At 36.0% G+C, this 27,385-nt stretch overlaps 1 protein-coding gene across 5 annotated transcripts; it reads right to left on the bottom strand.

Annotated features, from left to right (window-relative positions):
- Window positions 1–1,689: 1,689 nt before the first annotated feature.
- Window positions 1,690–26,875, bottom strand: LOC114279406 (protease Do-like 5, chloroplastic). 5 transcript variants are annotated; one of them, XR_003635271.2, is made up of 9 exons: window positions 26,569–26,874; window positions 20,484–20,630; window positions 19,148–19,210; window positions 18,912–19,001; window positions 8,188–8,310; window positions 7,734–7,821; window positions 2,757–2,836; window positions 2,584–2,634; window positions 1,690–2,003 (listed from the first exon to the last, which is right to left on the bottom strand). XR_003635271.2 is itself a non-coding variant. In XM_028221640.2 (9 exons), exons 1-8 carry the CDS (start codon window positions 26,818–26,820, stop codon window positions 2,588–2,590), a joined length of 885 nt encoding a protein of 294 aa, XP_028077441.2. In that variant the 5' UTR covers window positions 26,821–26,875; the 3' UTR covers window positions 1,690–2,003; window positions 2,584–2,587. The 5 variants fall into 5 exon arrangements, 3 of the variants coding, with proteins under 3 accessions (XP_028077441.2, XP_028077440.2, XP_028077442.2); XM_028221640.2 differs by having other exon boundaries at window positions 2,757–2,831; window positions 26,569–26,875; XR_003635270.2 differs by lacking the exon at window positions 2,584–2,634.
- Between the last annotated feature and the right edge of the window lie 510 nt (window positions 26,876–27,385).

Here is a 27,385-nt window from a genome sequence, read left to right as displayed (position 1 = left end):
GGGAAAACGGTTCCTTCTTTATAGCTTAGTTGTTGATTTGCCAAACCCATCAAATCCCACATATGTTATCCTTATGCAACAACCTCTAAACCATTTAGCAAAAATCAAGGGGTAAGACATCATTTAAGGAGATAGGCCTCAACCAACTCCTACTCTTTAGGAAACGGTTGAGGCCACTCAAATATCCACCAATCTTAATTAATTAATCAATTAACCAAATTGACTTAGTCAACTTAATTAATTAAAATAAAACTCAAGCCTTTAGCCGCCATTTTGCCTTGATGGGTCGCCCAAAATCATCAATCTTTTGATCTTTCATCGCCACATGACATTAAATTTGAACGAGGAATTATCACGTGGCAATTTTGTCAAAAAGGGTACAACACAGTATCCCTAGAAATGAAGGTGGCCTTGGCTTCAAGTCCATGGAAATTTGGAACAAGGCTGTTGTTACTAAGCATGTTTGGTTTTTGGTTTCTGGAGGTGAATAATCCATGTGGTGTTAGTGGGTTGTGTCTTATTTACTCAAGGACAAAAGCTTTCGGCATGTTAAGATCCCTAATGACCCCTCTTGGGTCTGGAGAAAGCTCTTAGGCCTTAGGAATGATGTATTCCCTCTATGTTATTGGGAATGGTGAGTCCACTTTTTTATGGCCCAATTACTGGCACCCTCTTGGGTCCTTATTCTTAAAGTTCGTTGAGAGGGCTTTTATGATTCTAGTTTGCTTTATCTCTAGTAATTCATGAAGTGGCCCTTAGCACAGACCTGGGAATGGATGGAAATAAAGAACATTATTCTTTCAATGAGCCCTTTCCGTTCATGTTACTTGGATCCCAACTCCTAATGGCATCTTCTCCATTAACTTTGCATGGAACCTTTGGAGAAGTAGGAGGGCTATTGTTAATGGATCTAGACTTGTTTGGTTCCCTTATCAAATTCCTAGGGTTAGCTTCATTGTCTGGCTTGCCATTCATGAGGCTCACTCAATACTGGGGATAGATTAGCTAGGTTTGGCATTAAAGATGTTGCCATGTGTTTGTGGTGGTGGTGGGAGAGACCATGACCATCTTTTCTCCAGTTGTTCTTATTCTAAGAAGGCGTCGGATTCTCTCAAAAGAAAATGTAATGTGTCCTGGTCCCATGAACTTTGGCTGTCCTTGTACATACCATGTCTGCTCAGATTAAAGGTAAGTCTCTAGGGGCTACTGTGAAATACCTGGTGTTCAAATGTTCTGTCTACGGCATTTGGATGGAACGGAATAATAGAATATTCCAATCCATGTTTGGTTCGTGTTCTGGTTTTTTTTGCAGGTGTACATTGTTCCATTGGGAAAGGGTTCTTGATGCTTGAGGTTCAGAAGCTGTCAACTCTTAGGCATATCCTAAGCTGTCAGTAAAGACCATCAGTTTGGATTTCCCATGGCAAGTATACCCATCAGCTACATTGAAATAGACTTGCACAAAAAATAAATATATAATAATAATATGACTGCGCGAGCAAATGAAATCAGTATGCACACAATTCACCCAACCCAACACACAATTCACTGTTCATTTGCTAAATTATTGGAAACCAAGAATGAGAGTCATCATCAAATGCACACTTGCATCATAATAAGACCTGACAAAAGCTTAGATGGACAGCCCACTTACACCTAATGCTCTTTTCAGATCACTAAGATTGATGGTAGTTGAAAAAAAATCTCATTGACATTTCCTTGCTATTAATTCTTAAATGCCTGTCTAATCACGGCAAAAATAAAACTTTTATACATTTGATGTGCAAAATAAGCTTATCTCCGGTCTTAATCAGCTTTTCAAACACCAATCTTTTACATAAATATCGAAGAGGAGGACCAACAACAGCATTTCTTCAATCTAACCGATTAAATTGATCAATACCTGTCTTTGTAAGGTGTTCCATACACTATCAGGTAAGGTACAGTCCGGACAACGGTGTCGATAGGAATTGCAAAGTTAACACCAGAGGACATTCCTGTCCCTGAAATAAAAGAGCAAATAATTAAAAACATTTAAAATTCTGAACTAAGCCTTCAAATATTTCATTATCATTTCTGATGGTGAAACAAAGTTTGAACAGTACTTTTATTTTATTTTATTGATCAGCAGTCTGAACAGTACTTGTTTTAAGGAAATCATGCTAATAATGGTATAATCTTGAGACAGTGGCAACGGTGACAATCATGAGATGGCCCGAACAAATTTTTTTTCTTTTTCTTTTTCTGTGCAGTTCTAACCTTACTAGAGACTAAAAATTTGGAAACAATGTCCACAAATACATAAAATGTATTTATTATTCATGAATACAAATTTTGGACATCTAGTCAAATGATTAATGATGAAAAAGTTTGCAAACTAAGCACTTTAAAATGAATTTTATCAAGAAATAATCTTGACATGAAAGAAGCCATTTTTTCATGAAGAATGATTCCATGAATGTAGCAGAACATGGATAAGTGCAACGCATGGTGAAGCTGACCAAAAAGGCGGAAAATCTCAAAATACTATAACTAAGCACATATAACTCCTTCCTCTATTGAAATACAAAGCTCCATATTTACTCAATTAACATTCACAGTGTTGCAAAAGGGCCATCTTTCCAGAATGATTAACTGCATAAGCAAGCCAAGGCAGACCAACTATCAAAAATTATTTCACGGCAAGGCCTTTATTTTTACTATATATTGCTGCAAAACTATTGTTAAAGAAAAAACTAATGACAACATTTTCTCACCTCTGCGAGTAAAAGTTGCCGTATTAACTCCAATAACGTGACCATATGAATCAATTAAAGGCCCACCTGAATTTCCTGTTCTTCAAAACCAAATAATTGAGAGCATCTAAATAATTACTTTTGAAGGATGACTAAGGAACTAAACTCATAACTCAAATAGCAACGTACATTCTCCTAAAAAGACATCAAAATCACTGCAATTGTTAGTGAACAACACCTATTGGGTCTTGTAAATCCTAATAAGTACTGTACACTGAGCCTGGGTCCAATGGGGGGTTTGGGGGCCTCCCTCAAGGAATGGGGATTTAGGGGAGTCTCCTTCGAATTTTTGGGTACTTTGCTAATTTTTTGTTGCTTCCGCATTGCCTTGATTTCTATACTTATAAATAGATGAGAGGCGCCTCTTGTTTTTTTTGTAGAGAGTTGAAATGCTTTTGTAATCATAGTGAAAACTGTAGTAGCTAGCCCTGTTCTGGGGTGAATAATGTAAATCTTTATGTTCTTGTGTGTGCGATTTCTTCGATTCATTTTAACTTTCTTGTTTCCTAACAACACTTTAGATGTCGTTTGGTAACATTTACAATTTATTGTTTTTTGTTTACAAAAAAATAAACAAATGTGTCAGTATATTTAAAGACAACTTGGTATAGAGAGCAAAGAAATGCCATTCGGAGCCAGTGGCAGCCCCAAAATTCTTGTTTCATGGTAGACATTTATTATTGTTTGGAAGAAGCACTTGGAATCAATTTTTTCATCTTTACTAGTTTTTTCAATTGTTCTTCGATTAAAAAAAAATTAAAAAAAAAAAAATTAAAGACGACAAAAACTTATTTAATTGATAAAGTAGTTTTTTAAGTTGCTTTTCCCAGTTTTTAGTAGACATTTTTCAATTTCCTACAATTTTTAAAATTTTTAGGAGCTTTTTGTCCAAAAATTACTAATAGTTAAAAAATTAAGAAAAAATCTTTAAAATTATTGAAGACAAAAAATAGGTTAAAAGAAGTTGCTTGAGATATATTGATACTATTGGCAAACATAAAAAAGATATTTAAAATTTAGAGGAGTGGGTTTAGATTTACAACGAAAGTGTTCAATTATTATTTCTTTAATATTTTATTAGGTTTTTTTTTTTTTTTGGGTGAGAAGCGAAGCATTTTTTTCTAAGAGTGAAATAACAATCCAATTAGCCAAGTATTTCAACAACAAAAAAAAAATTTAGAATGACAAATGACAATCCATATAGCCCAAAGTTGCAAATGACAAATCAAACAAAAATACAATACATATATAGTACGCAAAAAATTTGAGGGTATTCAAAGTGAATTCGTGTAAATGTAGTGCCACCCCTGTAGAGTTTTGAGGATTTTCCCTTTCAAAGTCTCACATGCAGGAGTTAAGACCTTCAAGCTATTGAGAAGGCCAGACAACAGACACCAAACTATAATAAGCCTTTTGGTGAGTAAATTAGGCTTTAAAGGAATATCTGGCAGGTCCTACATTTGTAGCAAAATAGACATCACATTTGATAGGCCTCTGCCTAGGAAGCATAGATACGGATACAGATACGGATATGACACGATACGCATATAGTAATATGACAAAATCTAAAAAAATAGGATACGAGTACGGCTAGTATACGTTTCCAAGAAAAATATATTTGAAAATATTATATTAGTAGTCAGTTACACATGAACTCAAAAATGTTGAGAAACCATACTGTAATTTTATAATGCAAAATACTAATTTTTAAGAATTAGGTGTTAATTAAGTTGGTAGCTAATATCTAGTTTACTGCTTTTACTTTTAATAGGTCTTACAAATATTTCATTTCAATATCAAGTCTAATATGTTTATATTACAATAATAGAATAACTATATTTACTTTAATTTTACTTTCTAATTCTTACTTTCTATGTAGTTATAAGAAATAAGTCAATTTGACAAATTATATTACTTTAATTCACTAAGTTCTTTTTATCAAAGAACTAAACAAAGTATTGAAAAAATATTCTTGTTTTTATCCTTACAATTATATTATATTATAATGTTATGCAAGAAATGCTATAATTCTAATTTTGTAAAGATAATACGTGATTTGGAGTATCCGATATTTCAAAATTAAGTATCCAATACTTCAATATTAATGAAAAATTAGCTAAGAAGTAGCCGATACTTTTAGTAAAAATCTGATATGTATCTGCGAGTATTCAAGGAATATCGGTATCCGATACGAATATGATACGGATACAATGCCCTTTTAGAAGTATCCGTGCTTCATAGGCCTTCGCAGCATCATAGTGTAGGGCCTGAACAAGGTGTAGAGTCACAGAATTGTTTCGATAGGAGTGAAAGTCCTCACAAACATCATGGACTTAGTGCAGGACTGCACAACATCTTGAACATGGTAGAGGAACTCATTGACGTAAAAGGCATACGCGACATTCTGGATATGGTGTAGGATTAGGGATGGGAATGGATAACCCACCCTATGGGTACACATGGATACTAGACCTAAATACATGGGTTTTCTCCTATTTTCTTGTCCATCGGATCAGATAAGTGGGGTTCTTTAAATCTCCATCGGAGATGGGTCAGGGATAGATACCTGCCCATTTCCCCATATAAAAAAACTTGTGTTTGTTCACACACTTAGTCAACTTTCCCTTTCACTGTGCATCTCCTTTCACCCCTCTCTCTTTCTTTCTATATATATATCGATATATTACCGTGTTTCACAAATACGCAGATCAGTTCTCTCTTTCCCTCTCTAAAATTGCTTCTCTTTCTCTCTCTCTCTCTCTCTCTATATATATATATATCTCTGTAATTCTCTTTCACAGATATATATACTCTTCATTCTCTCAACTATTCCTTCTCTCTCTCTCTCTCTCTCTCTCTCTACGCTTTAATCGATCAATCGTAGCCTTAATTCTCTCTGTCTCTGTCTCTCTCTCTGTGAACTGTCGTGATACTGATCCATTACAGTTCAATTGATCTATTTTGTGCCTGGTTTGGTTTCTTGGACTCACAATCTAACTTTCTCTCTCTCTAACATTGATCAATTCTATTTTTTTTTTCAATTACTAAAAATTTATTTGATTGTCTCAAAATTATATATTTGATTATTTTAAAACAAATTTTTTAATTAATTAATTAATGTGTATTTGATTTCGTTGTTGAGACAAATAAAATTGAATATATATTCAGCTTTGGTTGTGAACCTTTAAAGACAAAAAAAAAGAGGGTCAAGTTAGGTTGGAGAAAATCCAAACCCATTAGGGGATGGGGAATGGGGAATGGGAAAAAATTATTATAGGGGGATGGGGATGGGGATGGGGATGGGGAATTAATATCCGCCCCATTGCCCTCCATTGCCATAGGATGGCTTTAGGTCAACCTTGACAAGGAGCAGGGCAGCATCAAATCAGCTTGGATATGGTGTAGGACCATACAATCATCCGATGATCCCGGACTTCGCTTGAGTGCAAGGCCTCATGACAGCCTAGATAGGAAACAGGAGGACGTCAAGTCCTAGAGTGTTGACTAGGCAGAAGGCCAAGAGATTCTAATGACATGGCAATGACTACCTGAGGTAGCCAAAGGAGGTTGGTCTACATGTAAGACCATTGTTGATGACAGATGAGGTGGCAAGTGGTTAAGGCCGTCCCTAGAAACTAGCTAATGGATATGTCGGTTGAGTAACATCCCCCTATTTCAGTGGAAGCACTAGTCATGGATGAGATTGTTTAAAGACATGTCACTTGGTAGTTAAGAAAATATCAGAAATTAAAGGGACATGTGCCCACATCTAGTCCCTACAAACATGCAGGACATGGTTGGGTAATTATTAAAATTGAGCTTCAAGTTAATACCAAATGAGACACAAGGCTACATCTGATGCATTTTCCTACGAAAGTGCAGAATACGGGTTGTTCGTTGCTAAAAGTAAGCCTCAAGTTAGTAGGTCATTGGACACTTGGCATAATCAGGATAGTCTACTTGCCATGGTAGTTGAGCAGAACATAAAGAACTGGGCAAAAATTGTGTTCTCATTTTGAAGGGAAACATAATGTTCAAATTAATTTTTTGCCAAAATGAAAAGAAAAAAAACATATTTGGCATACACATGTATTTTAAAAATTTGTCTTGAAAACAAGTCAAAGGGTGGCCAAAGGTGGTTGTCGATGGTTGGAGATGGCGGCTGGATGTGGTTGTCAATCGCTGAAGGTGGTAGTTGTTGGTGGTTTCCAATGGCCAATGGCGAGAGGTGGTTAATGGGCATGGGAAGTGGTGGCCTATAGTCGGAGATGGTGGCTGGAGGTGGTGGCCGACATGGTTTCCAAAAAGAGGTGGTAGCTGGTGGTTGTTGCTGATAGTTGGGGATGGTGGCTGGCCAACAAATGTGCTGGCCTAAGGTGGTCTTCAGCAAGAGGTGGTGGCCAAAGGTTGTTGCCGCCGGTAGGAGGCTGTTGGCAGCTGCTGAAGGTGGTTTATTGATTGTGAGAGGTGGTAGCCGAAGGAGGTCACCAGCGACGTTGGCTGGAGCCAGATGTGGTCATAAGCAAAGTGGGTGGGTGGTGGGTGGTGGCCGAAAGGGGTGGGAGGAGGAAGAAATGAAAACTTTTTTTTCTAAACAAGTGAAATCAACTTTTTTGTTACAATAATTTAATAAATTTTGTAAACTGTATAGAAGTTTTTGTAAATGAAAATAGTCACCAAACGAGTTTTTGTTTATAATTTTCAAAATTTTTGTAAATATAAATAGAAAAATGTAACCATTAAATGTTACCAAACAAGCTATTAGTGACTTTGTAAACTTATGAAATCACTAAACTACAATCAAGAGTGATAGTTGAATATTTTAATTGAATAAATACTATTGAGGCTATAAAAATAGGTAATGATGGGTTAAATGAAACATAAATTTTTCTTCATATAAACTCTACACAAAGGCAAAAGATGTTTCCCATGATTTACCTGAATTAATAGCAGCATCAGTTTGTATAGCTCCTCGGATAGCTTGTCCATTTGGTGATGGTATCTCCCTGCCCAATCCACTAACTACCTGCACTAATTGAATATCAGTAAACAATAACCATGAATCTGAGTACTTGTTAATCTACTCACATACTGAGGCAAGTACTGTGTCTGTGCCAAACAAGGAACGAGCAGTCCCAAATCTAGAGAAGAGTCAAGCTACAACTGAACTAGTTCTTTGGGAAAACAAAAAGGGAAAAGAAAATAAATGCTCAATTTAATAACAAAATTACCCAAAAATCTAATATGAGATAGTTGATTAACAAAAGAAACCACCTCACCACTATTATTACCATAAAGTATCTAATGTTTGACAATAGTTGCAACTAGAATAAGGGCCTTGGTCTAAAAATGTAATTGTGCATCATAAATGTCATATATCATGATAACTTACCCCTGTTGTTAGAGTATTCTCATATCCATACGGATTTCCAATAGCAAAGCAGCTCTGACCCACATGCAAATCATGAGATGTACCAAGAATGGCTGGTTTTAGTTCATTCCCTTCAACATCAACCTACAACGAATTTGAATTTAGATGCTTGGCATTTCAAGATACCTAAATGTATATGGAAGTTCAATCATGCGGAAGGGGCAGAGAGGCATAACATTGAGAACTAGTCCAGTGCACACTTCAGGCTAAGGACAACATGAAGCTTGAGAGAAAAATGTAACTTGAGAAAGTGAACATAGATTTAAAAATATGAACTAAAGAAATGACCCAACACTACATGAAATAGGTCATACAGTGGATGCTGTTGAGTTTAACACACTGGTGGACCCAGAAATACCTTTATTGATAACACTCCAGTACACAAAACACTTGTACACAATCACACACCAATACACTTCACTTATCCACTCACATATACATTCAAGCACTCACACTTTGTGTCTTCCTCACACAAGACTTTGAGACACCTCACACTAGCTAGTGCTTGACTACTCACTTTGGACTCACTCTTCTTTCACTCAATTGTCCAATTGCTTAGTACATGCACTCATCTCATATTTATAATAGTTAAAGAACTTTCTAGAATACACTCATAATTTCCCTACACTCTAGAACAATCTAGATTACTCTAATACATATTAGAGCTTTCTATTCTTCTCTAAAGTATTCTAGAACCTTCCGAAACTTTTTAGATTTCTCTAATTTTCTCCAAACTTCTTTAATGTTCCGGAACCTTCTAGCATATTCTAGAATCTTCCGGATTTCTCTAGGTCTTTCCAGAATCTTCTAGATCTTTCCGGAGTATTTCTAGATTCATGTGGAAACTTCTAGAATATTCTAGAGAGTGAGGAGAGTTAGTGATGACTCTCAACAGATGCAATATGGTATGCATAAGGTTTTGATAGAAGATGCATATACAAGGGTCTATGTCTCAAGAACAGTAAGCTGCCCACCCCCACTTGCAGTTTTTGAGTAACACCTTGCATGTATGTGAAGTTCTGTGATACAGCATCAGCAACCCACTCCATCATTTTCTATAGCCTATAATCCATCTAAATTATGCATAGTTTGGTTTAGATGATAAAAAAACCAATTATCAATATCTCAAAACTGTTCCAATCTTTGTTATTAGAATCGTATGATTCGATTCAATTCAGTGCGTAATTGATGCGAAGAAGTTGCATGAATCGCAAATAGCTGTGAATCATGGGTAAATCAATGACTCGTTGAACCGAATCAGTGAATCGTGAATCAATCAATTCACTTTCGATTCGCTGAAATCGATGATAGGCCTTCTTTTTTGGTTTTTTATTGTTGGAAAAGGATTCACACAACATTTTTAAAGTCTTTAGGATTACCATATGCCATCCTTTGAGTTTCTCCCCTCCCTATTTAGTCTCAAACTGTGTTACTAGAAAACGCTAATATCCTAGCGAATTACGTATTAGTAAGCACGCTCCGAAATATAGTACACTTCCGTTCTAAAATAATAAATTTAGTGATCGGAAGCGATTCCAAAAGTTTTTTCCAATATAATTCCTTAGGGCTCAGTTTGGTTAGATAGAGAATACAAGAAAGTAAAAGAAAGAAAAATAATAATTTTTTATGTGTTTGTTTAGATATAGTCCTAGAAAGTAATGGAAACTAAAGTTTTCTATACTACTCAAATTAGCCTGTTAGTTAGGCTTATGATTTCTCGAAAAATATATAGGGAAATTTATTTTTTCCTACGAAACTTGACAATGTTTATTTTGTTTCCCTCTTTGCTCATGCTTCTCTCCACAACTTCTCTTAAGTGGTGATTACATTTTTCCCATCATTTTCTCGCAAAGTTTTCCATCTATTTAAATGCATGCAAAAAATAAAATTTTCATTTCCCTTTCTTTCACTTCATTTTCCATCATTTTCACTTTCTATCATTCGTTTCTGTAAAAATTGATGTATTATTGATTAATTGTTTTGTTCTGTTTACAATGAGTCCTATATATAGAAGATTAAAGGAGGTAGGTATGTAGTAGGTGAAGTAGTAGGTGGAGTAGGTGAAGTGGGTGGAGTAGGTGTAGTGGTAGGTTTTGGTACATTTTAACAGCCCCCCGCAAACTCAAGGGGGATAGGAACTAACCAACTTGAGTTTGGAGAGACTAACAAAACAAGAAAATAGACGAATACATAAAATAAAAAAAGGATAGGAGACACTGTATGGTCGTGTCAGACCGTTGTAGAAGACTGTATGGTTATGGTAGACCGATGTAGAAGACAGTTTATGGAGTCATGTCGGACCGTTGTAGCAGACAATGTTGTGACAGTTGTTGTGACAGTTTACGGAGTCTTGCTGGACCCTTGTAGGAACTAACCGGAATCAATGTCGGGACAGTTTACAGAGTCTTGTCGGACCCATGAAGGAGCTAACCGGAATCAATGTCGGGACAGTTTACTGAGTCTTGTCGGACCCATGAAGGAGCTAACCGGAATCAATGTCGGGACAGTTTACAGAGTCTTGTCGGACCCTTAAAAAGTCGCACCCTCAAAAGGTGTGCCCAATCTATCAAAAGGCGTGCCATCAAAAGGCGTGCCCAATTCATAAAAAGGCGTGCCATCAAAAAGCGCGCCCATGTTGTCGTCTAGCGCCGAGCGGCGCATGATGCGCGTGTCTGCCTCTTCATTATGGTCTTTATAAACCGAAGCGGAGGCTGAGGCTTGGGCAGAGACAAAAAACTGCTAAAAAACCTCTGAAAAACTCTTTGTGTTCTGAGAGAGATACTCTGTAACACTCTGTTAAAACCAGTCTGAAACCTCTGAACATTGGCATTCTGAAACACTCTGTAAACATTCTGTAACCAACCCTTCTCTGAAACACTCAGCAACCCATAACATGGCCTCTTCTTCCCGTCCAGCTACCCAGAACATGGCCTCCTCTTCCCGTGGTCTGCTCACGCTCTTTCCAGACCTGAACGAGTCCACAAGAGAAATAACTGGTGCGGTGGCCCTTGAACCTCAACCAAACACCTCTGGTTTTGCTCCGTTGAACTTTCCGATGCGGTCTGTGGAGCAAAAAATGGCGGTGCAAACTGATATTGAGGCCAATCAGTATACTTTGAAGTCATGTGTGGAAACCATGACTGCGGTCACAAACTTGTCGCACCGGCTGCAGAGTAGGACAAATGAGGTGCAGCAGTTAAACTCCCAGCTGGCTCTGCTCCAACGTATGTATAAGGATGCGCGAGCAGAGATAAGTGTGCTAAAGGCGGAAAATAAGGAGCTGAAGCGGAAGGCCACCGTTATGTTCCGATTTGGAGGTCCACCATATACTGTAGTGGAGGAGCAGGGAGTAGTGATCGTGCCCAGTGGAGTGGGAAACACGGAGGCAACACCGTCAAGGGCCGCCCAGGATGGAGGCAAGAAGAAGAGACCGGCGGCAGAGTAGAGAAGAAAAAATGCCGCCTGTGGATGTGGTTGTTTGGGTTTAGTTTGTGGTTTTTTTTTTTTTTTTTTTTGTGTAAAATGGTGATCGGGGTTGATCCCCAACATGAATAAAATGAGTTTGGTGTGCAGTGCTTCTTCTTCTTTTCTTTTCTTTTTTTTTTTTTTTTTTTTTTTTGGTTTGAAAATAAAAGAAAATAAATTTGAAGAGAAGTATGTGAATAAAATTGAAGAGAAATGTGTGAATGTGAAAGGAATAAAAAAAAAAATAAATAAAAAAAGAAAAGTGAGATTCAAATTTGTTTGGTCGAGTCCTACCACTAAAGGAAAAGTAAGATGATGGGTGTGCAAACCAGTTGGTGGTTCGGTGTCTTTTCAAAAGATGGAGTAAAATAAATATAAAGAAAAGAAAGTGGAGTGGGCAACAGGTGTGTAATAAAAAAAAGAAAAAGTATAGGTTGAGCATCGTGGGGAACAGGAGTTAGCTGTTGGTAAAAGTTATAAATGGCTTTTGCTAGTGGTAGGGCCCACCAGCAAAAGAAAAGGCAAACAGGTTGTTGATATGGGCAATGTGATTTAGAGTGGGGCTATCCGTGGACTCATCATCACTGTAAGAAGAAAGTTCACAGTCTTCTTGGGGCCTCTAAGGAGTACCGTGTTCTGCCCAAGTGGAGCTCTGAGGGCCAGTTGATCAAATGTCAGGCACTCACCTTAGAAGCAAAGAAAGGCAGTTCAGTGATGCATGACTGCACAAATGCACACTCTACAACATCTGGAACCCCATTAAGACCCTTCAAGCAAGCATCAGCAAAAAATAGCTCCAGCATAGGCCATTGAGAGTGTAGCTGAACCCATTTACCTCAGATCTGGTGTTGATGTGGCTGATATCGGCGGCGACGCCAGGGGTTGCGGCGATATCATAGAGGGAGAGCTTGGAGACGAGTGGGTTCAGCTTCATCGGCAGCGCAAGCGGCTGCCCGATGCTGCCGGCAGCTCTCAAGATGGCTACCTTACGCTCCGGAGCCGAGTCCGATGAGTAGAAACGACGTAGGAGATGAGTAGATGAGGCACCTGTTGTACACCATCTCAGAGTTGCCAGAGAAGTTTGGTAATCGATCAGTGGTGAATGCCGAGGTTGAGGCCTGAATATGGTACGGAAGTTAAACAGTCCACATTTTTCCTGTTAAACTCTTCCATAGCTTTCTCATATTGTGCTTGCATCTTGGTAGTTTTTCACTGCAAGTACCTTTCTCCTCGATCAAGAGGGCTTGAGCGTGGGATTCCGAGGCAGAGTCCTCGGAGACGATTGAACAGCGAAGAGAGAGAAGATCGATTCGCGAAAGTGAGTAGTGAAATTCACTGAGATACTATTTACAGAGAGAGAGAGAAGATTTGGACAATGATGGGAAGGTATGTGTAGAAAATAAGCGGAATAGATTGAGGTCCGGCGGGCGGCTAAGCCGAGGTTGCCGCCCGCCGGTGAAACGAAAAAAATACTAAGTTCTTAACCTTGCTCTGATACCATGTAAAAATTGATGTATTATTGATTAATTGTTTTGTTCTGTTTACAATGAGTCCTATATATAAAAGATTAAAGGAGGTAGGTATGTAGTAGGTGAAGTAGTAGGTGGAGTAGTGGGTGGAGTAGGTGTAGTGGTAGGCTTTAGTACATTTTAACAGTTTCTTTCTAAACAAACAGAGCCTAAATGCTACCTTAGGAGAAAAAAATAAAATATGATGAACTAAATCTAAGGCGAGTTACGTTTTGACAAGACAAAAACATCAAAAATGAAGAAAAAAATTAAAAATACATTTTATTGAATGCCTAATAGTTAAAAGAAAATTACTCTAGAAGTACCTTAAATTCTTAAATGTAATATATAGACAAGTCTATCTATATCGTACCACATTTTAGAACATGTGATGTACCATGTTCCTGTTCTCAAATACTCAAATCTTATAAGAAAAAAGAAAAGAAAAATAACCCTCTTTTTCTACAATATTCTAGGCTTACATATTCTACTTTATCTAAGTGCTTGCATTTGTAAAAAAAATTTTTTGAAGGCATTGAGTTTTTTGAAAGAAATTTTTTTTGGAGATTTAGGTTTCTTAAACCCCCTTTGAGGTGAGTGTTTCTGTTACTTAGGCCTCGTTTAGCAACATCACCTTTTAGCCTAAAAGCCAAAAAGTCATTAAAAAAAATCAAAAAGCCAACAACCTATACCAAAAAGTCAAAGATTTCCTATTATCTCTACTTTTTGTACATCTTTTCGTAAAAAACTAAAAAGTCATCCCAAACATACTAATTTTTTTTACATCATATTTTAGCCAAAAAGTTACTAAAAAAGCCTGTTCCCAAATGAGGCCTTAGTTGTAAAAAGTTAAAAACATTGTTGTTGAGTTATTGTTACTAGGAAATTGAGAGTTTGTCTTTATTTACTTTTTTTTTTTAATCAAGAATAGTTGATAAGAAATAGTATTAAAAGGAAAAAGATAAAGTGGTGATCTTACATGAGAAACCGTGTTGACTTCTTACCTATGGTTGTTAGAATCGAACGATCCACGATTTGATTCATACAATTTGATACAAGTTTCAAACTAAGTGATTTGAATCATATTGTTGAATCAGAAATTGAGTGAATCGTATGATTCAATTTGTGATTCATGACTATTCACTATGATTCAGTTCTACTTTTGTTTTTGTTTACAAAAATGCAGGAAACAACGTCATTTTTGCCAAATTATCAAGATATATAGAATAGATCAATTAGTCATAATGATATACATGATTTTATATGTATAAATGTATATGCAATCTAGTTGTATTGGCATTTGCTTTATTTTAAACACCACGTGTGTATTTTTTTATGTATATAACGATATAAAATTATATATCATATTAAATAAGATGAATCTTATGATTCACTACTCATAATTTTAACAAAACGATTCAAAATCTTAAGTCTCAAGCAATATGAGTTTGAAAATAAAAGTCAAGTTTATTACTGTTAAGAAAAATAACATAAAATTTAAAATTTAAAAAAAAAAAAAAATTACTTTGACCCCCACTTGAACTTTTTAAAATTTATGCCAGTATGTCACTAGTGTGTCCATAACATGCATGTAATGTCTCCCTAGCATATCCAAGCAAAAAAATAAAAATAAAAAAAAAGAACTTGTGGGGCACTCCAATTCACATGCCCAACACATGTTGGACACGGATGCGTGGCCTTCGAAGAGGTGTCCGTGCTTCATAGATACCGTGCTTCATAGATCTGTGTATATATAATATGAGATATATATATTTAAGGAACTTTATGGCAAAAAAAAATTTGAATGGATAATTGTAAAGTCTTGCTGAAAAGCATAAAAGAGAGGGGCTACTATGGGAATTCCGACAAGTATTCGGGGCCCAACAATTCACCCATGTCTTGTTCACAAATGTGCAATGTGAATTGAGTGAGGGTATAAACTCAGCAACAACGTGGAAAATTCACTTATCCAACGAAATGCCAGATGAAGACTGCATCACTAGACCTAGAGTTGCCACCTAATCTTTTTGGAGAAACTAAGAAACCTTGACTCCTACCAATATAGGCGACTGAACTGTCGTGACCAAAAAACTCGGTCTAGGAGTTTAGGTATGAGAGGGAAAGGTCATGAATTGAGCACCCTTAGTTCACCCGATCCAAAAATTGGCCTCCACTAATTCTTGATATGAGAATTATTGCCAAAATATATTCATGGTCTGATTATTAATGCTACTTTACTATGTGAAGCAAACAACAAAGTAAATCACATATTTTAGAAAGCTTCTACCCTTTTTTTGTAAAAATGAAGTGCTTTGAGAGTTTCAAAGAAAAAGACAAAACTCTTGTGAAAAGGATAGACATTTCCAACTTAAGCAAAATGACAAGCTAGATGCAAAGAAAATGAGAGAAGCTCACTTAGTACTCCTTCGCACCAATCTATAGCACAAAATAAAGAAACTATGCATGATCCTAGATGCACTAATCTACTAATGCAAAGAAAACCCATGAATATGTATCCTATAGGCCCGGTTTCCACTAGAATGTCATGTGAATCATCTCAAGCATAAAAAATCACTTTGACCCAACGTCAACACAACAATATAGCAACAATATCTCTAAAATGCGATAAATCGGGCCTGGATGCACAAACTAAGCTACAAATATAATAGAAATGCAAGATATAAAGGAGGAAAGAAAAATAGTGATAGATGATGGCCTAGATCTCCCTTAAAGCATGGAAACAAGCGTGAATTTAGCCTAAAAGGCAAGATAAAGACTCGAATCCATGAAACAGTCAAGTTAAAGGTGGTAGATATACACTAAGAACATAATAGAAATAATAGAAAATGCATGAAAAAAAGAAGAGAGGTAGAGATAAAAAAATAAAAAATAAAAAATAAAAAATAAAAAATTGATCCAAATCTACTCCCAAAGCATGAAAATGAGCGTAAATCTAATTCAAAAGGTAAGACAGAGGCTTAAACCCATGAGATAATTAATAAGGGAGTAAATTTAGCCATTATCAAAGGGAAAATATATGTTTGGATGCTAAGAAAGTGCAAGAAAAAGAAAATAGAACTCAAAGCAAAAGAGATCTGTCAAGGATCTCAACTATTCAGGCCCAAATACTACCAATAATCAACTAATACACAAGATTTAATCAACTTCCAAAGCAAAATAAGTATGTTTGGATAGTAAGAAAAGAAAAGAAAGTGAGAGAAAATGCAAGTAGTGTTATACCTCTTTTCATAAGAGCAAAAGAAAACAAGACCAAAGCTTGAGAAGAAACTCCAATACTCTCTCAAGGCTTCAATGGAATCTCAAGAAGCTTCAAAGATCAGCCTTCAATGGAGGAAGGGAGGGTTGAGAGTGTATTTGGGCAGACTCTGGGCTATGCGAGAGAGAGATATGTTGTCTCTATTTCTCTACCCAAAGGGGTGTATAACTCAAAAATCACAAACATTTAAGGGGCATTTCCCTAAATAAGCCAAAATACTAAATCAATTCCCAAACTAAGCCTAGTTTTGAAAGAATTCCCAAAATAAGCTAACTCGTGGTTCACAATCACGATTTCAACATATATACGCCTGTCTCGCGTGAAATTGGGGAAGCCTTAAAATCGTGATTACAAAAAGCGCTTTTGATTAAGAAATCGCGGTTACAAAACGCGCTTTTAATTAATTTTTTTTTTCTTCTGAACTCGCTGTTACAAATCACGATTTTATCCAAAAAATTTTTTGTTCTGAATTCGCTGTTCAAAACCACGCTTTTATGAAGAAAAAATTTTGTTCTGAACTCGCTGTTTATAACCACGATTTTATCGAAAAATTTTTTTGTTCTAAACTCGCTGTTCAAAACCAGATTTCTGTTCAGTTCATGGTGTCCACAATGTATTGTTGTCCGAGACTTATGTCTGTACTACCTATGTATTTTTGTGGGAGACTTATGTGTTTTTTCCTCAAGGTTTTATGAATTATATTATCACCTTCTAATCCAAAACAAAGACAACAGAAAAAAAAAAAAAAAATTTATGAATTACATTATCACCTTCTAACCCAAAACAAAGACAAAAGAAAAAATATATATATTTAAATGAAAACGGCTTTATTAAAGCCCAAACAAATTGCTGAATAACACCTTCTAACCCAAAACAAAGAAAAAATAAAATAAAATTTTTTTTTACATCAAAACGGCTTTACTAAATCTCAAAAAATTTATGAATTACATTATTACATTCTAACCCAAAACAAACACAAGAAAAAACAAAATAAATTTACTTTAGTCAAGCCAAAAAAAAATGCTGAATTACACATTCTAACCCAAAATAAAGACAAAAGAAAAGAAAAGAAAAAAAAAAAATTAACATGAGAACGGTTTTAGTAAAACAATTTTAACCCAAAAAATTATTCTGAAATACATTATCACCAAAACAATGACAACAGAAACCGAAACCAAAAAAAAAAAAAAACCAAAAAAAAAAATTTCTTCTTCAGAGTTCAGTTAAATTGAAACTAAAAAAAAAATTTGCTAAAAAAGCGTGGTTCAGAACCGCGCTTTCAGAAGAAAAAAAATTTAGGCTAAAAGCGTGGTTCATAACCACGAGTTCAGAAGAAAAATTTTTGGCCAAAAAGCGTGGTTCGAAACAGCGAGTTCAGAAGAAATTTTTTTTTCCATAAAAGCGTGGTTTATAACAGCGAATTCAGAACAAATTTTTTTTTGGATAAAATCGTGGTTTGTAACAGCGAGTTCAGAAGAAAAAAAAAATAATTAAAAGCGCGTTTTGTAACCACGATTTCTTAATCAAAAGCGCTTTTTGTAACCACGATTTTAAGACTTCCCCAATTTCACGCGAGACAGGCGTATATATGTTGAAATCGTGATTGTGAACCACGAGTTAGCTTATTTTGGGAATTCTTTCAAAACTAGGCTTAGTTTGGGAATTGATTTAGTATTTTGGCTTATTTAGGGAAATGCCCCAACATTTAAAAATATCGACATAATAGAAGTGTCAAACAAGATAAGCATAGAGAAAGAGAAGGAAAAGGAGGAGGAGATAGAGATTGAGGAGATAATGAAGAAGAATAACGACAACAGTTAGTCTGGTTGAAGAGAAAGCTCTATCCAACCAGCATCTTTGTATAATTAGGGCTGAAAAAAGTGTTCGGTCGCAAGGTATGTTTAGGGGTTTAATCCCTTGTAGCCACATGTAAACAAAAAGTCAATAAGATTATGTGAAACCAAAGGTTGTAATTGTAATAAACAAACATTTTAAAAGAAGCACATAAGTCGTGCGCCTTAAGCCTAAGCGTAAAGCACGCGCTTCCTCCTTTATGGGGCATGTTTTACATTGCCTAGCCTGAGATGTTCCGAAGCGCACTGACTGCGCCTTGATGAGCCTTGAAGCATAAGCACAACCTTTTGCATCTTATGCTTTGAACTGCTCCAAAGACTTTGCACCCCTAGTATAATATTAAAGTAGCATATTGTTTACCGTGTTTTACACACAAAGGCTTTTAAGAGCTCGTTAAGTTTCCCTTTCACATTAACCACTTTCCATTGGAGAAAATCAGTACTGCCATACAAAAACTATACATTATGACCTAACTATTGCCTTTGGAAATCAAGATGAGAGCAAAGAATGAAGTATGCTATACTATACCTAGGTGAAATTAGAACCAAAAGTGAAATTTAGGGGGAGTTCCAATAAAAAACCTTCAGAACAGCAAGATCATATGCTGGATCAAAACCAACAATCTTAGCTTCCCTTGAAAAGCTATTGCCTTTTGCATCAGCTAGAAGCACCTGTAAAAGAAACACCAGCAAGACATTGCCAATGTACCAATAAAAAAATAAAAAATGACAACATGCATCACAGTTCATTGACCTGAAAAGAAAAAAAATAAAAAAGGAAACGAGAAATTTCAAAAATAATAAATTATGAACAAAACCTTACAGCGTTGTAGTCCACTTCTATCTGTTGCCAACTTCATAATAACATGATAATTAGTTACCTGGCACATATAGAAAGTGATTTGTTTAAAGATATTGAAGTGACACCCTTATATTAAAAAGCAAAAAATCTGACTAGAATGAAGCAAAATCACAGAATCTCTACTATACACATTACTCAACCTACTGGAACAAACATAAAAATTCTTAAAAGATAGAGAGTATGGAGTTTTTTATAACAGCATAAATGACAATAGCTATTTTTTTCATACTTGCAACAACACTGTCAGATGGAGTTTTGGAAGACATTATTTTCTATAAAAAGAATATAAAACGTGACATGAGTATGAAAGAGGTTCAAGAATCCGTTTTCTTTCTATAAGGGCTAAAATCACTTATTTTGGCTTTTTTAACTCCATATTGTAGGGTGGATCTCGAAAGATATGAAAGATCTCCCTCCCAACCGTGCATATGACTTTCATCGAATACGGCTTTCCACAGCATTCTATACGCAATACGAACTTAATCTAAATAATATTATTCATTGAACCTTCAATGGTATTAGAAGAATTACAACATTTATCTAATAATATTGAAAATACAATTTTAGAATTTCCTTGTCTTAGCATGAAGCAATCATTATTTTGATTTTCTCATTTCCGCAATTGTCAAAATCATAAAATCTACATATAATAATTAATGGGGGAATTACTTGACAATGGGGCATAGAAAAAAAAAATACAAAAACATGAGGGATGCAAGTGAATCTGTGGTGGGGTGCAAGTGAAAAGCTGTGGGGGTGCAAGTCTCACTTGCACCCCTCCATGTTTGTGTATTTTTTGTTTTTCACTGTCCAACTGTTAAGTAATTCCCCCATAATTAATTATCAGTCATGTGAACCCCCAAAATATGTAGGATGCATACAAAAACAAGAACATTAGTTGGAAAGATGGCCACAAAAATGAAGAACAAAAAGAACAAGAAGAACAAAAAGTACAGGAAATTACTTCGAGAAAATTCCAGTGGTTATAATAAAATTCCAAGGAACAGTCGCGCATGAACAAACTTAAAATTTCTCACATTACTGCTTTGCGGCACAACTAATACTATCACATAAAATGCTGTAAAAATAAAAATGGAGAATCAAAGAATTATGCATGTTTTGGGAGACGCAAACATGAACGTGGAAAGCTTAAGAGATATCATTGTAACGAATATCATACAGAAATGGCATTGTAGAAGACAGAAGACAAAAGGAGTGCAGACAGAAGCAGCCTTTGCTCTGTATTTATAATGCATGACGCATTTGAAAATTTAGAAAAAGGGAATGCTTACAATGTGTCCAAATTTATCCCAAATGAAGCCGGAACCTGTCCCTTCCACTTTCACATTTTCGTCTTCAATTAGCATGCTATCATCTGAGTTCTTGGAGCTTTTCACTAATTCAAGGTCCTTGATGAAGACGACTGATGGTGAAGTGTCCTATAACCATAGCCAAAAGCTCTGTCAGCATGAAATTACAAGGATCCAGGTAACCAATGACGTATAAGATTAAGAAACATCCCCAGTCCCCCAAAGATAAAATAAAATAATGTGTCTCATCGAAACCGGAAACTTAGACTTTTGATAGAAAAGAGATGGTGGGAAAGAGAAAAAAATAAATAAAGCAATATTACTATTGTCATTGCCTGCTGTAGCGGATCCTTAGCAGAAGAAGTTCATCTCATCCAAATATTGTAATGATAAAAGTGAAAGTTCTTAAAATTTTAATCTACAAGTATTCTTTGATAATTTCCATAGACACACACATGCATGAGACCTGTAAGAGTTGTTCATGAAAAATAATTCAAGGAAAAATGACTTCTGCTGGCCCTTAAATAAGCTCACAAGCCATTACTTCATGTTATTCTGAAAAATAAAATGACCTTATCAAAAGAAAATTCTGGACAAGAAACTGTCAACAACCCTATTTTGCTTTATGGGAAATGTAAGAATTTATGTATTATTGATTGTTATCTGATGATATTTATTACAAATGGTGAGTGGCTCATTATATAGGAGAGGGTGAGTGTAGTAGGTGAGGAGTAGGTGAGTGTAGTAGGTGAGTGTGTGGTAGGTGATGGTAAGTGTGTGGTAGGTGATGGTAAATTTTAACAGCCCCCCGCAAACTCAAGGAGGATAGGAACTAACCAACTTGAGTTTGGAGAGAGTAACAAAACAAGAAAATACATAAAAATAAAAGAGGATAGGAGACACTGTATGGTCGTGTCAGACCGTTGGTGAAGACTCTGAAAGGTGGGGTCATAACGTGGTAGAGGACACTGTATGGGGGTGTCATAACCATGTAGAGGACACTGTATGGTGGTGTCAGACCGATGTAGAAGACAGTTTATGGGATCATGTCGGACCGTTGTAGCAGACAGTTTACGGGGTCATGTCGGACCGTTGTAGCAGACACTGTGTGGTCGTGTCAGACCGTTGTAGAAGACAGTTTATGGGGTCATGTCGGACCGTTGTAGCAGGACAGTTTACGGGGTCTTGCTGGACCCTTGTAGAAACTAACCGAAATCAATGTCGGGACAGTTTATGAAGGAGCTAACCGGAATCAATGTCGGGACAGTTTACAGAGTCTTGTCGGACCCTTGAAGGAGCTAACCGGAATCAATGTCGGGACAGTTTACAGAGTCTTGTCGGACCCTTAAAAAGTCGCACCCTCAAAAGGTGTGCCCAATCTTTCAAAAGACGTGCCATCAAAAGGCGTGCCCAATCCATAAAAAGGCGTGCCATCAAAAGTCGAGCCCAAGTCATAAAAAGATGTGCCGGACATGATGGCGAGGCACGTGAGTGCCTTGGCTGGCGCGCCCGTTTGTCGTCTGGCGTCAAGTGGCGCGCGATACGCGTGGCTGCCTCGCTATTTAACCAAGGTTGATGCTGAGGCTGAGGCAGACAAAAAACTTCTGAAAATCCTCTGAAAAAACTCTTCCTTTGCTGAGAGAGAAACTCTGTAATACTCTGTAACCAACCCGTCTCTGAAACACTCAGCAACATGGCCTCTTCTTCTCGTCCAGCTACCCAGAACATGGCCTCCTCTTCTCGTGGTCTGCTCACGCTCTTTCCAGAACTGAACGAGCCTACAAGAGAAATAACTGGTGCGGTGGCCAGTGAACCTCAACCAAACACCTCTGGTTTTGCTCCGTTGAACTTTCCGATGCGGTCGGTGGAGCAAAAAATGGCGGTGCAAACTGATATTGAGGCCAATCAGTATACTCTGAAGTCATGTGTGGAAACCATGACTGCGGTCACAAACTTGTCGCACCGGCTGCAGAGCAGGACAAATGAGGTGCAACAGTTAAACTCCCAGCTGGCTCTGCTCCAACGCATGTATAAGGATGCGCGAGCAGAGATAAGTGTGCTAAAGGCAGAAAACAAGGAGCTGAAGCGGAAGGCCACCGTGATGTTCCGATTTGGAGGTCCGTCATATGCTGTAGTGGAGGAGTATGGGGGAGTGAACGTGCTCGGCAGCGTGGAAAACACGGAGGCAGCACCGTCAAGGGCCGCCCAGGACGGGGGCAAGAAGAAAAGACCGGCGGAAGAGGCGAAGAAGTGAGGTCGATGTGTGACCGCTGCAGAAAAGAAAACAAATCTGTTGTTGTTGTTGTTGTTGTTTTTTTTTTTTTTTTTTTTTTTTTTTTTTTTTTGTGTGTGTTGTTGTAGAAATGTGATCGGGGTTAATTCCCTGTCATGAATAAAACGATGTGTGGTTTGTTTTTGTGTATGATTTTTTTTTTTTTTTTTTTTTTTTTTTTTTTTTTAAAAAATTATCACCCGATAAAATATTTTGTAAAGAATACTACTTAGAACACAAACCCCACGTAACAAAAATCAGATGTTTCGAAATAAAAAAATCTTCAGACAACTATCATAAGTGCAGAAAAGAAAAAAACAAAAATTTCAATAGTTCTTAATCATCTAGAGGAATACCAAAACACACTGAACGTAGCTCCTAATCAAACAAAGAGAATCCCATGTTAAAATTGATGTATGATTTATTTATTTTATTTTATTTTATTTTTTTTATTTTTATTTATTTATTTTTTTTGTGTTGTAGAATATTGAAGTATTGATGAAAAAGAAAGATAGAAAAAATAAAAAGAAAATAAAATAAAGTTTTGTGAAAAATCAGTATAGATATATATATTGATGAATCAGTGGATATAGGGTGAGTGAAGGATAATAGTGTGGGAAATATATTATAATAATAAAAGATAGTGGGGTTGATTAAAGTGGACAACGGGACCAGAGAGAGAGATAGTGGGTTGATTAAAAAAAAGATTGTGGGGAAAGAATAAAAAAGAAAAGTATAGGTTGGAGAGTGGGTCACATGGGAGAGAGAAAAACAACATAATTGGGTGATCAGCTGGAAGCATGTGGATAATTCTGACAGGAAGAATGTTAGTATCGAGTATGTTGAGTCTGTGAAAGAATCAAATAGTGGACGAGTGTCTTTGGATGGTGGGAGCTCTAGCAGTGGCAGCAGCAGTTCAGATGACGAGTCTCATGTTATTGAGAAGAACGTGGTGGTGATAGAGTCAGGGGAATCAAAAGCAGATGATCCTAATTTGGCTGCCGAATCTGCTGCTTTTGCTGATTCAGTAAAGCCAGCTGATTTGCCTGAAGTAATTCAAGCTACTGATGGTGTTCCGGCAATGGATGCTTGTAATTTGGTTGTGGGAGAGCCAAAAGAAGAGGCATATGATCCTCTCTTGTAGACTCAGATAATGTATCTAAAACGGTGGTTCCAGTTGTGATGGATATGGGATCACAAACAAAGGAGGATAAAGTGGCTTCTAAAGCAGATGAGAATTCTTGAGTTTCTTCCGGCACTGGATTTGCAGCACAAGAAGATCAAGATCAAGAAGAATAATGTGTGGCAGTGGAGTGAAGATATGTGTAGAGGTCCGGCGGGCGGCCAAGGCGAGGTTGCCGCCCGCCGGTGAAGCAGAATGACTAGGTTGTTAACCTAGCTCTGATACCATGTAAGAATTTATGTATTATTGATTGTTATCTGATGATATTTATTACAAATGGTGAGTGGCTCATTATATAGGAGAGGGTGAGTGTAGTAGGTGAGGAGTAGGTGAGTGTAGTAGGTGAGTGTGTGGTAGGTGATGGTAAGTGTGTGGTAGGTGATGGTAAATTTTAACAGGAAATAGCCAAGAATCTTAACAAATTGTTTAGTGTTCAAGAAACTCACATCCTGGAAACAAAACCAGAAAAGTTTAGATAACTGCTGTTCTTGCAGCAGAACAATATATATTCTGAGTGATTTTTTCTTTGAATTCCATTAAAATCACTTCCTCTTTTTATTTTTCAGATGCAATTATTTTAAAAATGGCTCAAGCCATTTATGACAGCTTCGCTAAGTTCATTTTATGAAAATATTCAATATCTATGATCAACAATTTAACAATATTATTGAGTATCTATGAAATACAAATATAGATATGATACGGATACTAATACTGATACGGTGATATGACAAAACCTAAAATATAGAATACGGGTTCGGCCAAGATATGTTCGTTAAAAATAAAAAATAAAAAAAACAAAAAAATAAAAAAACTTTTCTTTTATTCTTTTTATTATTGTATCACACATAAGCTCAAAGAATGGTGACAAGCTATTATTAGGAATTAGGTATTAGTTTAAGAGCCAGTAGCCAGTTATTTTACATTTACTTCAGTAGCTCCTATAAAGATTCCATTTTAATATCAAGTGTAAACTAAACCCTAAACCTTAATGCATATACCCCGCTAAACCTGGGGTTTTTGATTGCCCTTGTGCTTTTTCCTATCACAATTAAATGCAATGTATGCAAAAGTGTTGTAAGCAAGTTTATTTACTTGTTTAATTGTTGAAATCTGATTTGTATCATTAAATTTTTTTTATGTATCCTTAGTTTCTAAAAAGTATGGATATGAATATGTGACACATTTATGACACACTAAAGAAAATTAGTTTCAAGTATCAAATATGTTTAGGAAGTATAAAAAACGCATCCGCAGGTATTCTAGGAGTATCGGTATCCAATATGGATCCAACTTCCTTCTTGGAGTTCGTGCTTCGTAATTGACCATTTGCCTCACCTAGGAGATTTTTTTTTTTTTCAATTCCCATCAAATAAAAAAAATTGGAATCAACTACAAATAAATGCTAAAATAAAATTTTAGGTAGAGTAATTCCTTTTATTAAGCTGCTTCTAGAATCACCCTAATCTACATAGGGCTGTTTGGTGTAGTTTATTTGAGTTGTTTATCGACTTTTTTTAATTCTAGGATTCTGTGCCAAACTATTTGGTGCATCTTCTGCTTACAACTTATTAGGCAAAAATAGCTTAAATAAGCAGAAAAGTTGATTATGTGCAAGTTGGGGGAGTGGTAGTTTTGACTTCTACTCTATGATTATCAGCTTTTAGATTACAATAAACTGCACCAAATAGGTCCATAGAAATGCTATCAAATTATCCCCTATCTAAACTGTCCCAATGTTTTTGGCAAACCAATAAACCCAACTACATCCAAATAGAGTTCCCCCCAGCATATGAAATTTCCTTGTAGTTATTCCCAAATCATCCCAACTTGTCACAATCTTTTTGACAACCCGATAAAACCAACTATATAAAATAGAGTTCCCCGTATATGAAGAATAGTTTCCAAATGGTTTTTGAAGTTCTAGAATTGCTCCAAACATTCATAATATCACACATCTTCTTTCATTATTATTGACAAGCATTGCTTCTCTCTCACACAAATTCATCACAGGCAAAACATGTTGTCCAAGTTAATTATGTACATTGGTTTTGCAAATGACTTTTTGCTTTACAGTTATTTGAACGCCAGATAATTCTCAAAATGTAGGATAGTTACTCACTGTGTTTCATAATGATGAACAAAAAAAAGTTAAAATCCAACAGGCTCATTGGCCAAAACCCTGCACCCAAAGTCCCACTTATCAGTAATTGTTTGGGGTCTTTGTTAGGTGTTTTGATTTATTGTTTTGCTTGTGCTATTTGTTGGACCTTATCTCAAAATTGAATGTCCAGTTTGATCTAATTTTTGTAATCTATCTCCAACCCATTGACAACAAAAAAAAACAAATTAATTTGCAAGGACATGCAAGAAAAAACAGGCTGTTGTTGTCTCATTATTGACATCAAAACATGAGAAACAATCTCTATGTTGCCCAAATTCGGAATCAATTTGTGAAATTATCGATACGCTGAGTGACTCATGGATTCTATAAATAAAATCTACTCAAAAGGTCAAATGGGTCGATCAATTTGCACAAGAAAAATACACTTGTGCTGTGTCAACTTATAAATGTCATATATATATATAGAGAGAGAGAGAGGGAGAGAGACCTGGAAGAGGTGGACGACGCGATCTTCATCTGGGTCGAGCTCATCGGCATTGGCGGAGTGAGAAGAAGAGTGATTTGAGGTTTGATATAATTGGAGATAAGAAGCCAACAGAGAGGTAGTGAAGACTAGTGTGTTGCGTCTCGTGAGAAGCCTCTTATTACTATTACCATTATTTGAAGAAGAAGAAGAAGAAGAGATGTGAAGTGGGATTGGGGTGGAGATGCATTGCACACAACTCAAAACCACTACCATAACGACTCTCTGTTATTGTCTCAAAATTTCTGATTAAAAAAACAATGTAAATATCTGATGATAAAATTGTTTTTATATTTTCATTTATCGTTCTTGTGGATAGACCTGGTCCACCCATTACGCGGCTCGGCTTTCGGCTCTAGAATTTTTTTTTTTTTTTTTTTTTTGGGATAAAAATTATATTTATAAATAAAATATTAAAATTTATATATATAATTAAAAAAAAAAATTAATAAGAATGATGTGGTATTGTTTTTATTCTAAATAAATTTTTAATAATGTTTTGTTTTGAATAAAGAAATTGTTACCAGATTAAAAGAAAAGTTATATAAAACGGTTATTAAATGAAGTGAAAAGTCATAATAAACTATATTATTATGTATGAAAATTATGTATAAATTTTTTGTTTGTACTGTATCACTCAAAAAAATTACAAAAATAGTGGGAACTTAAAAAAATAATAATAAATGAAAATATTTGAGACTTTCCAAATATTTTGATAATTTGATACAATAATGTGATAGAATAATTGTTAACTTTTGATTTATTGGGTTTGGTTATGGTG

This window comes from Camellia sinensis, chromosome 9, assembly GCF_055761805.1.
Source record: "Camellia sinensis isolate YWXY chromosome 9, ASM5576180v1, whole genome shotgun sequence".
Lineage (NCBI taxonomy): Eukaryota > Viridiplantae > Streptophyta > Magnoliopsida > Ericales > Theaceae > Camellia > Camellia sinensis.
The sequence above is the reverse complement of the archived record's forward strand: the minus strand, read 5'-3'. Positions and strand labels throughout refer to the sequence as shown.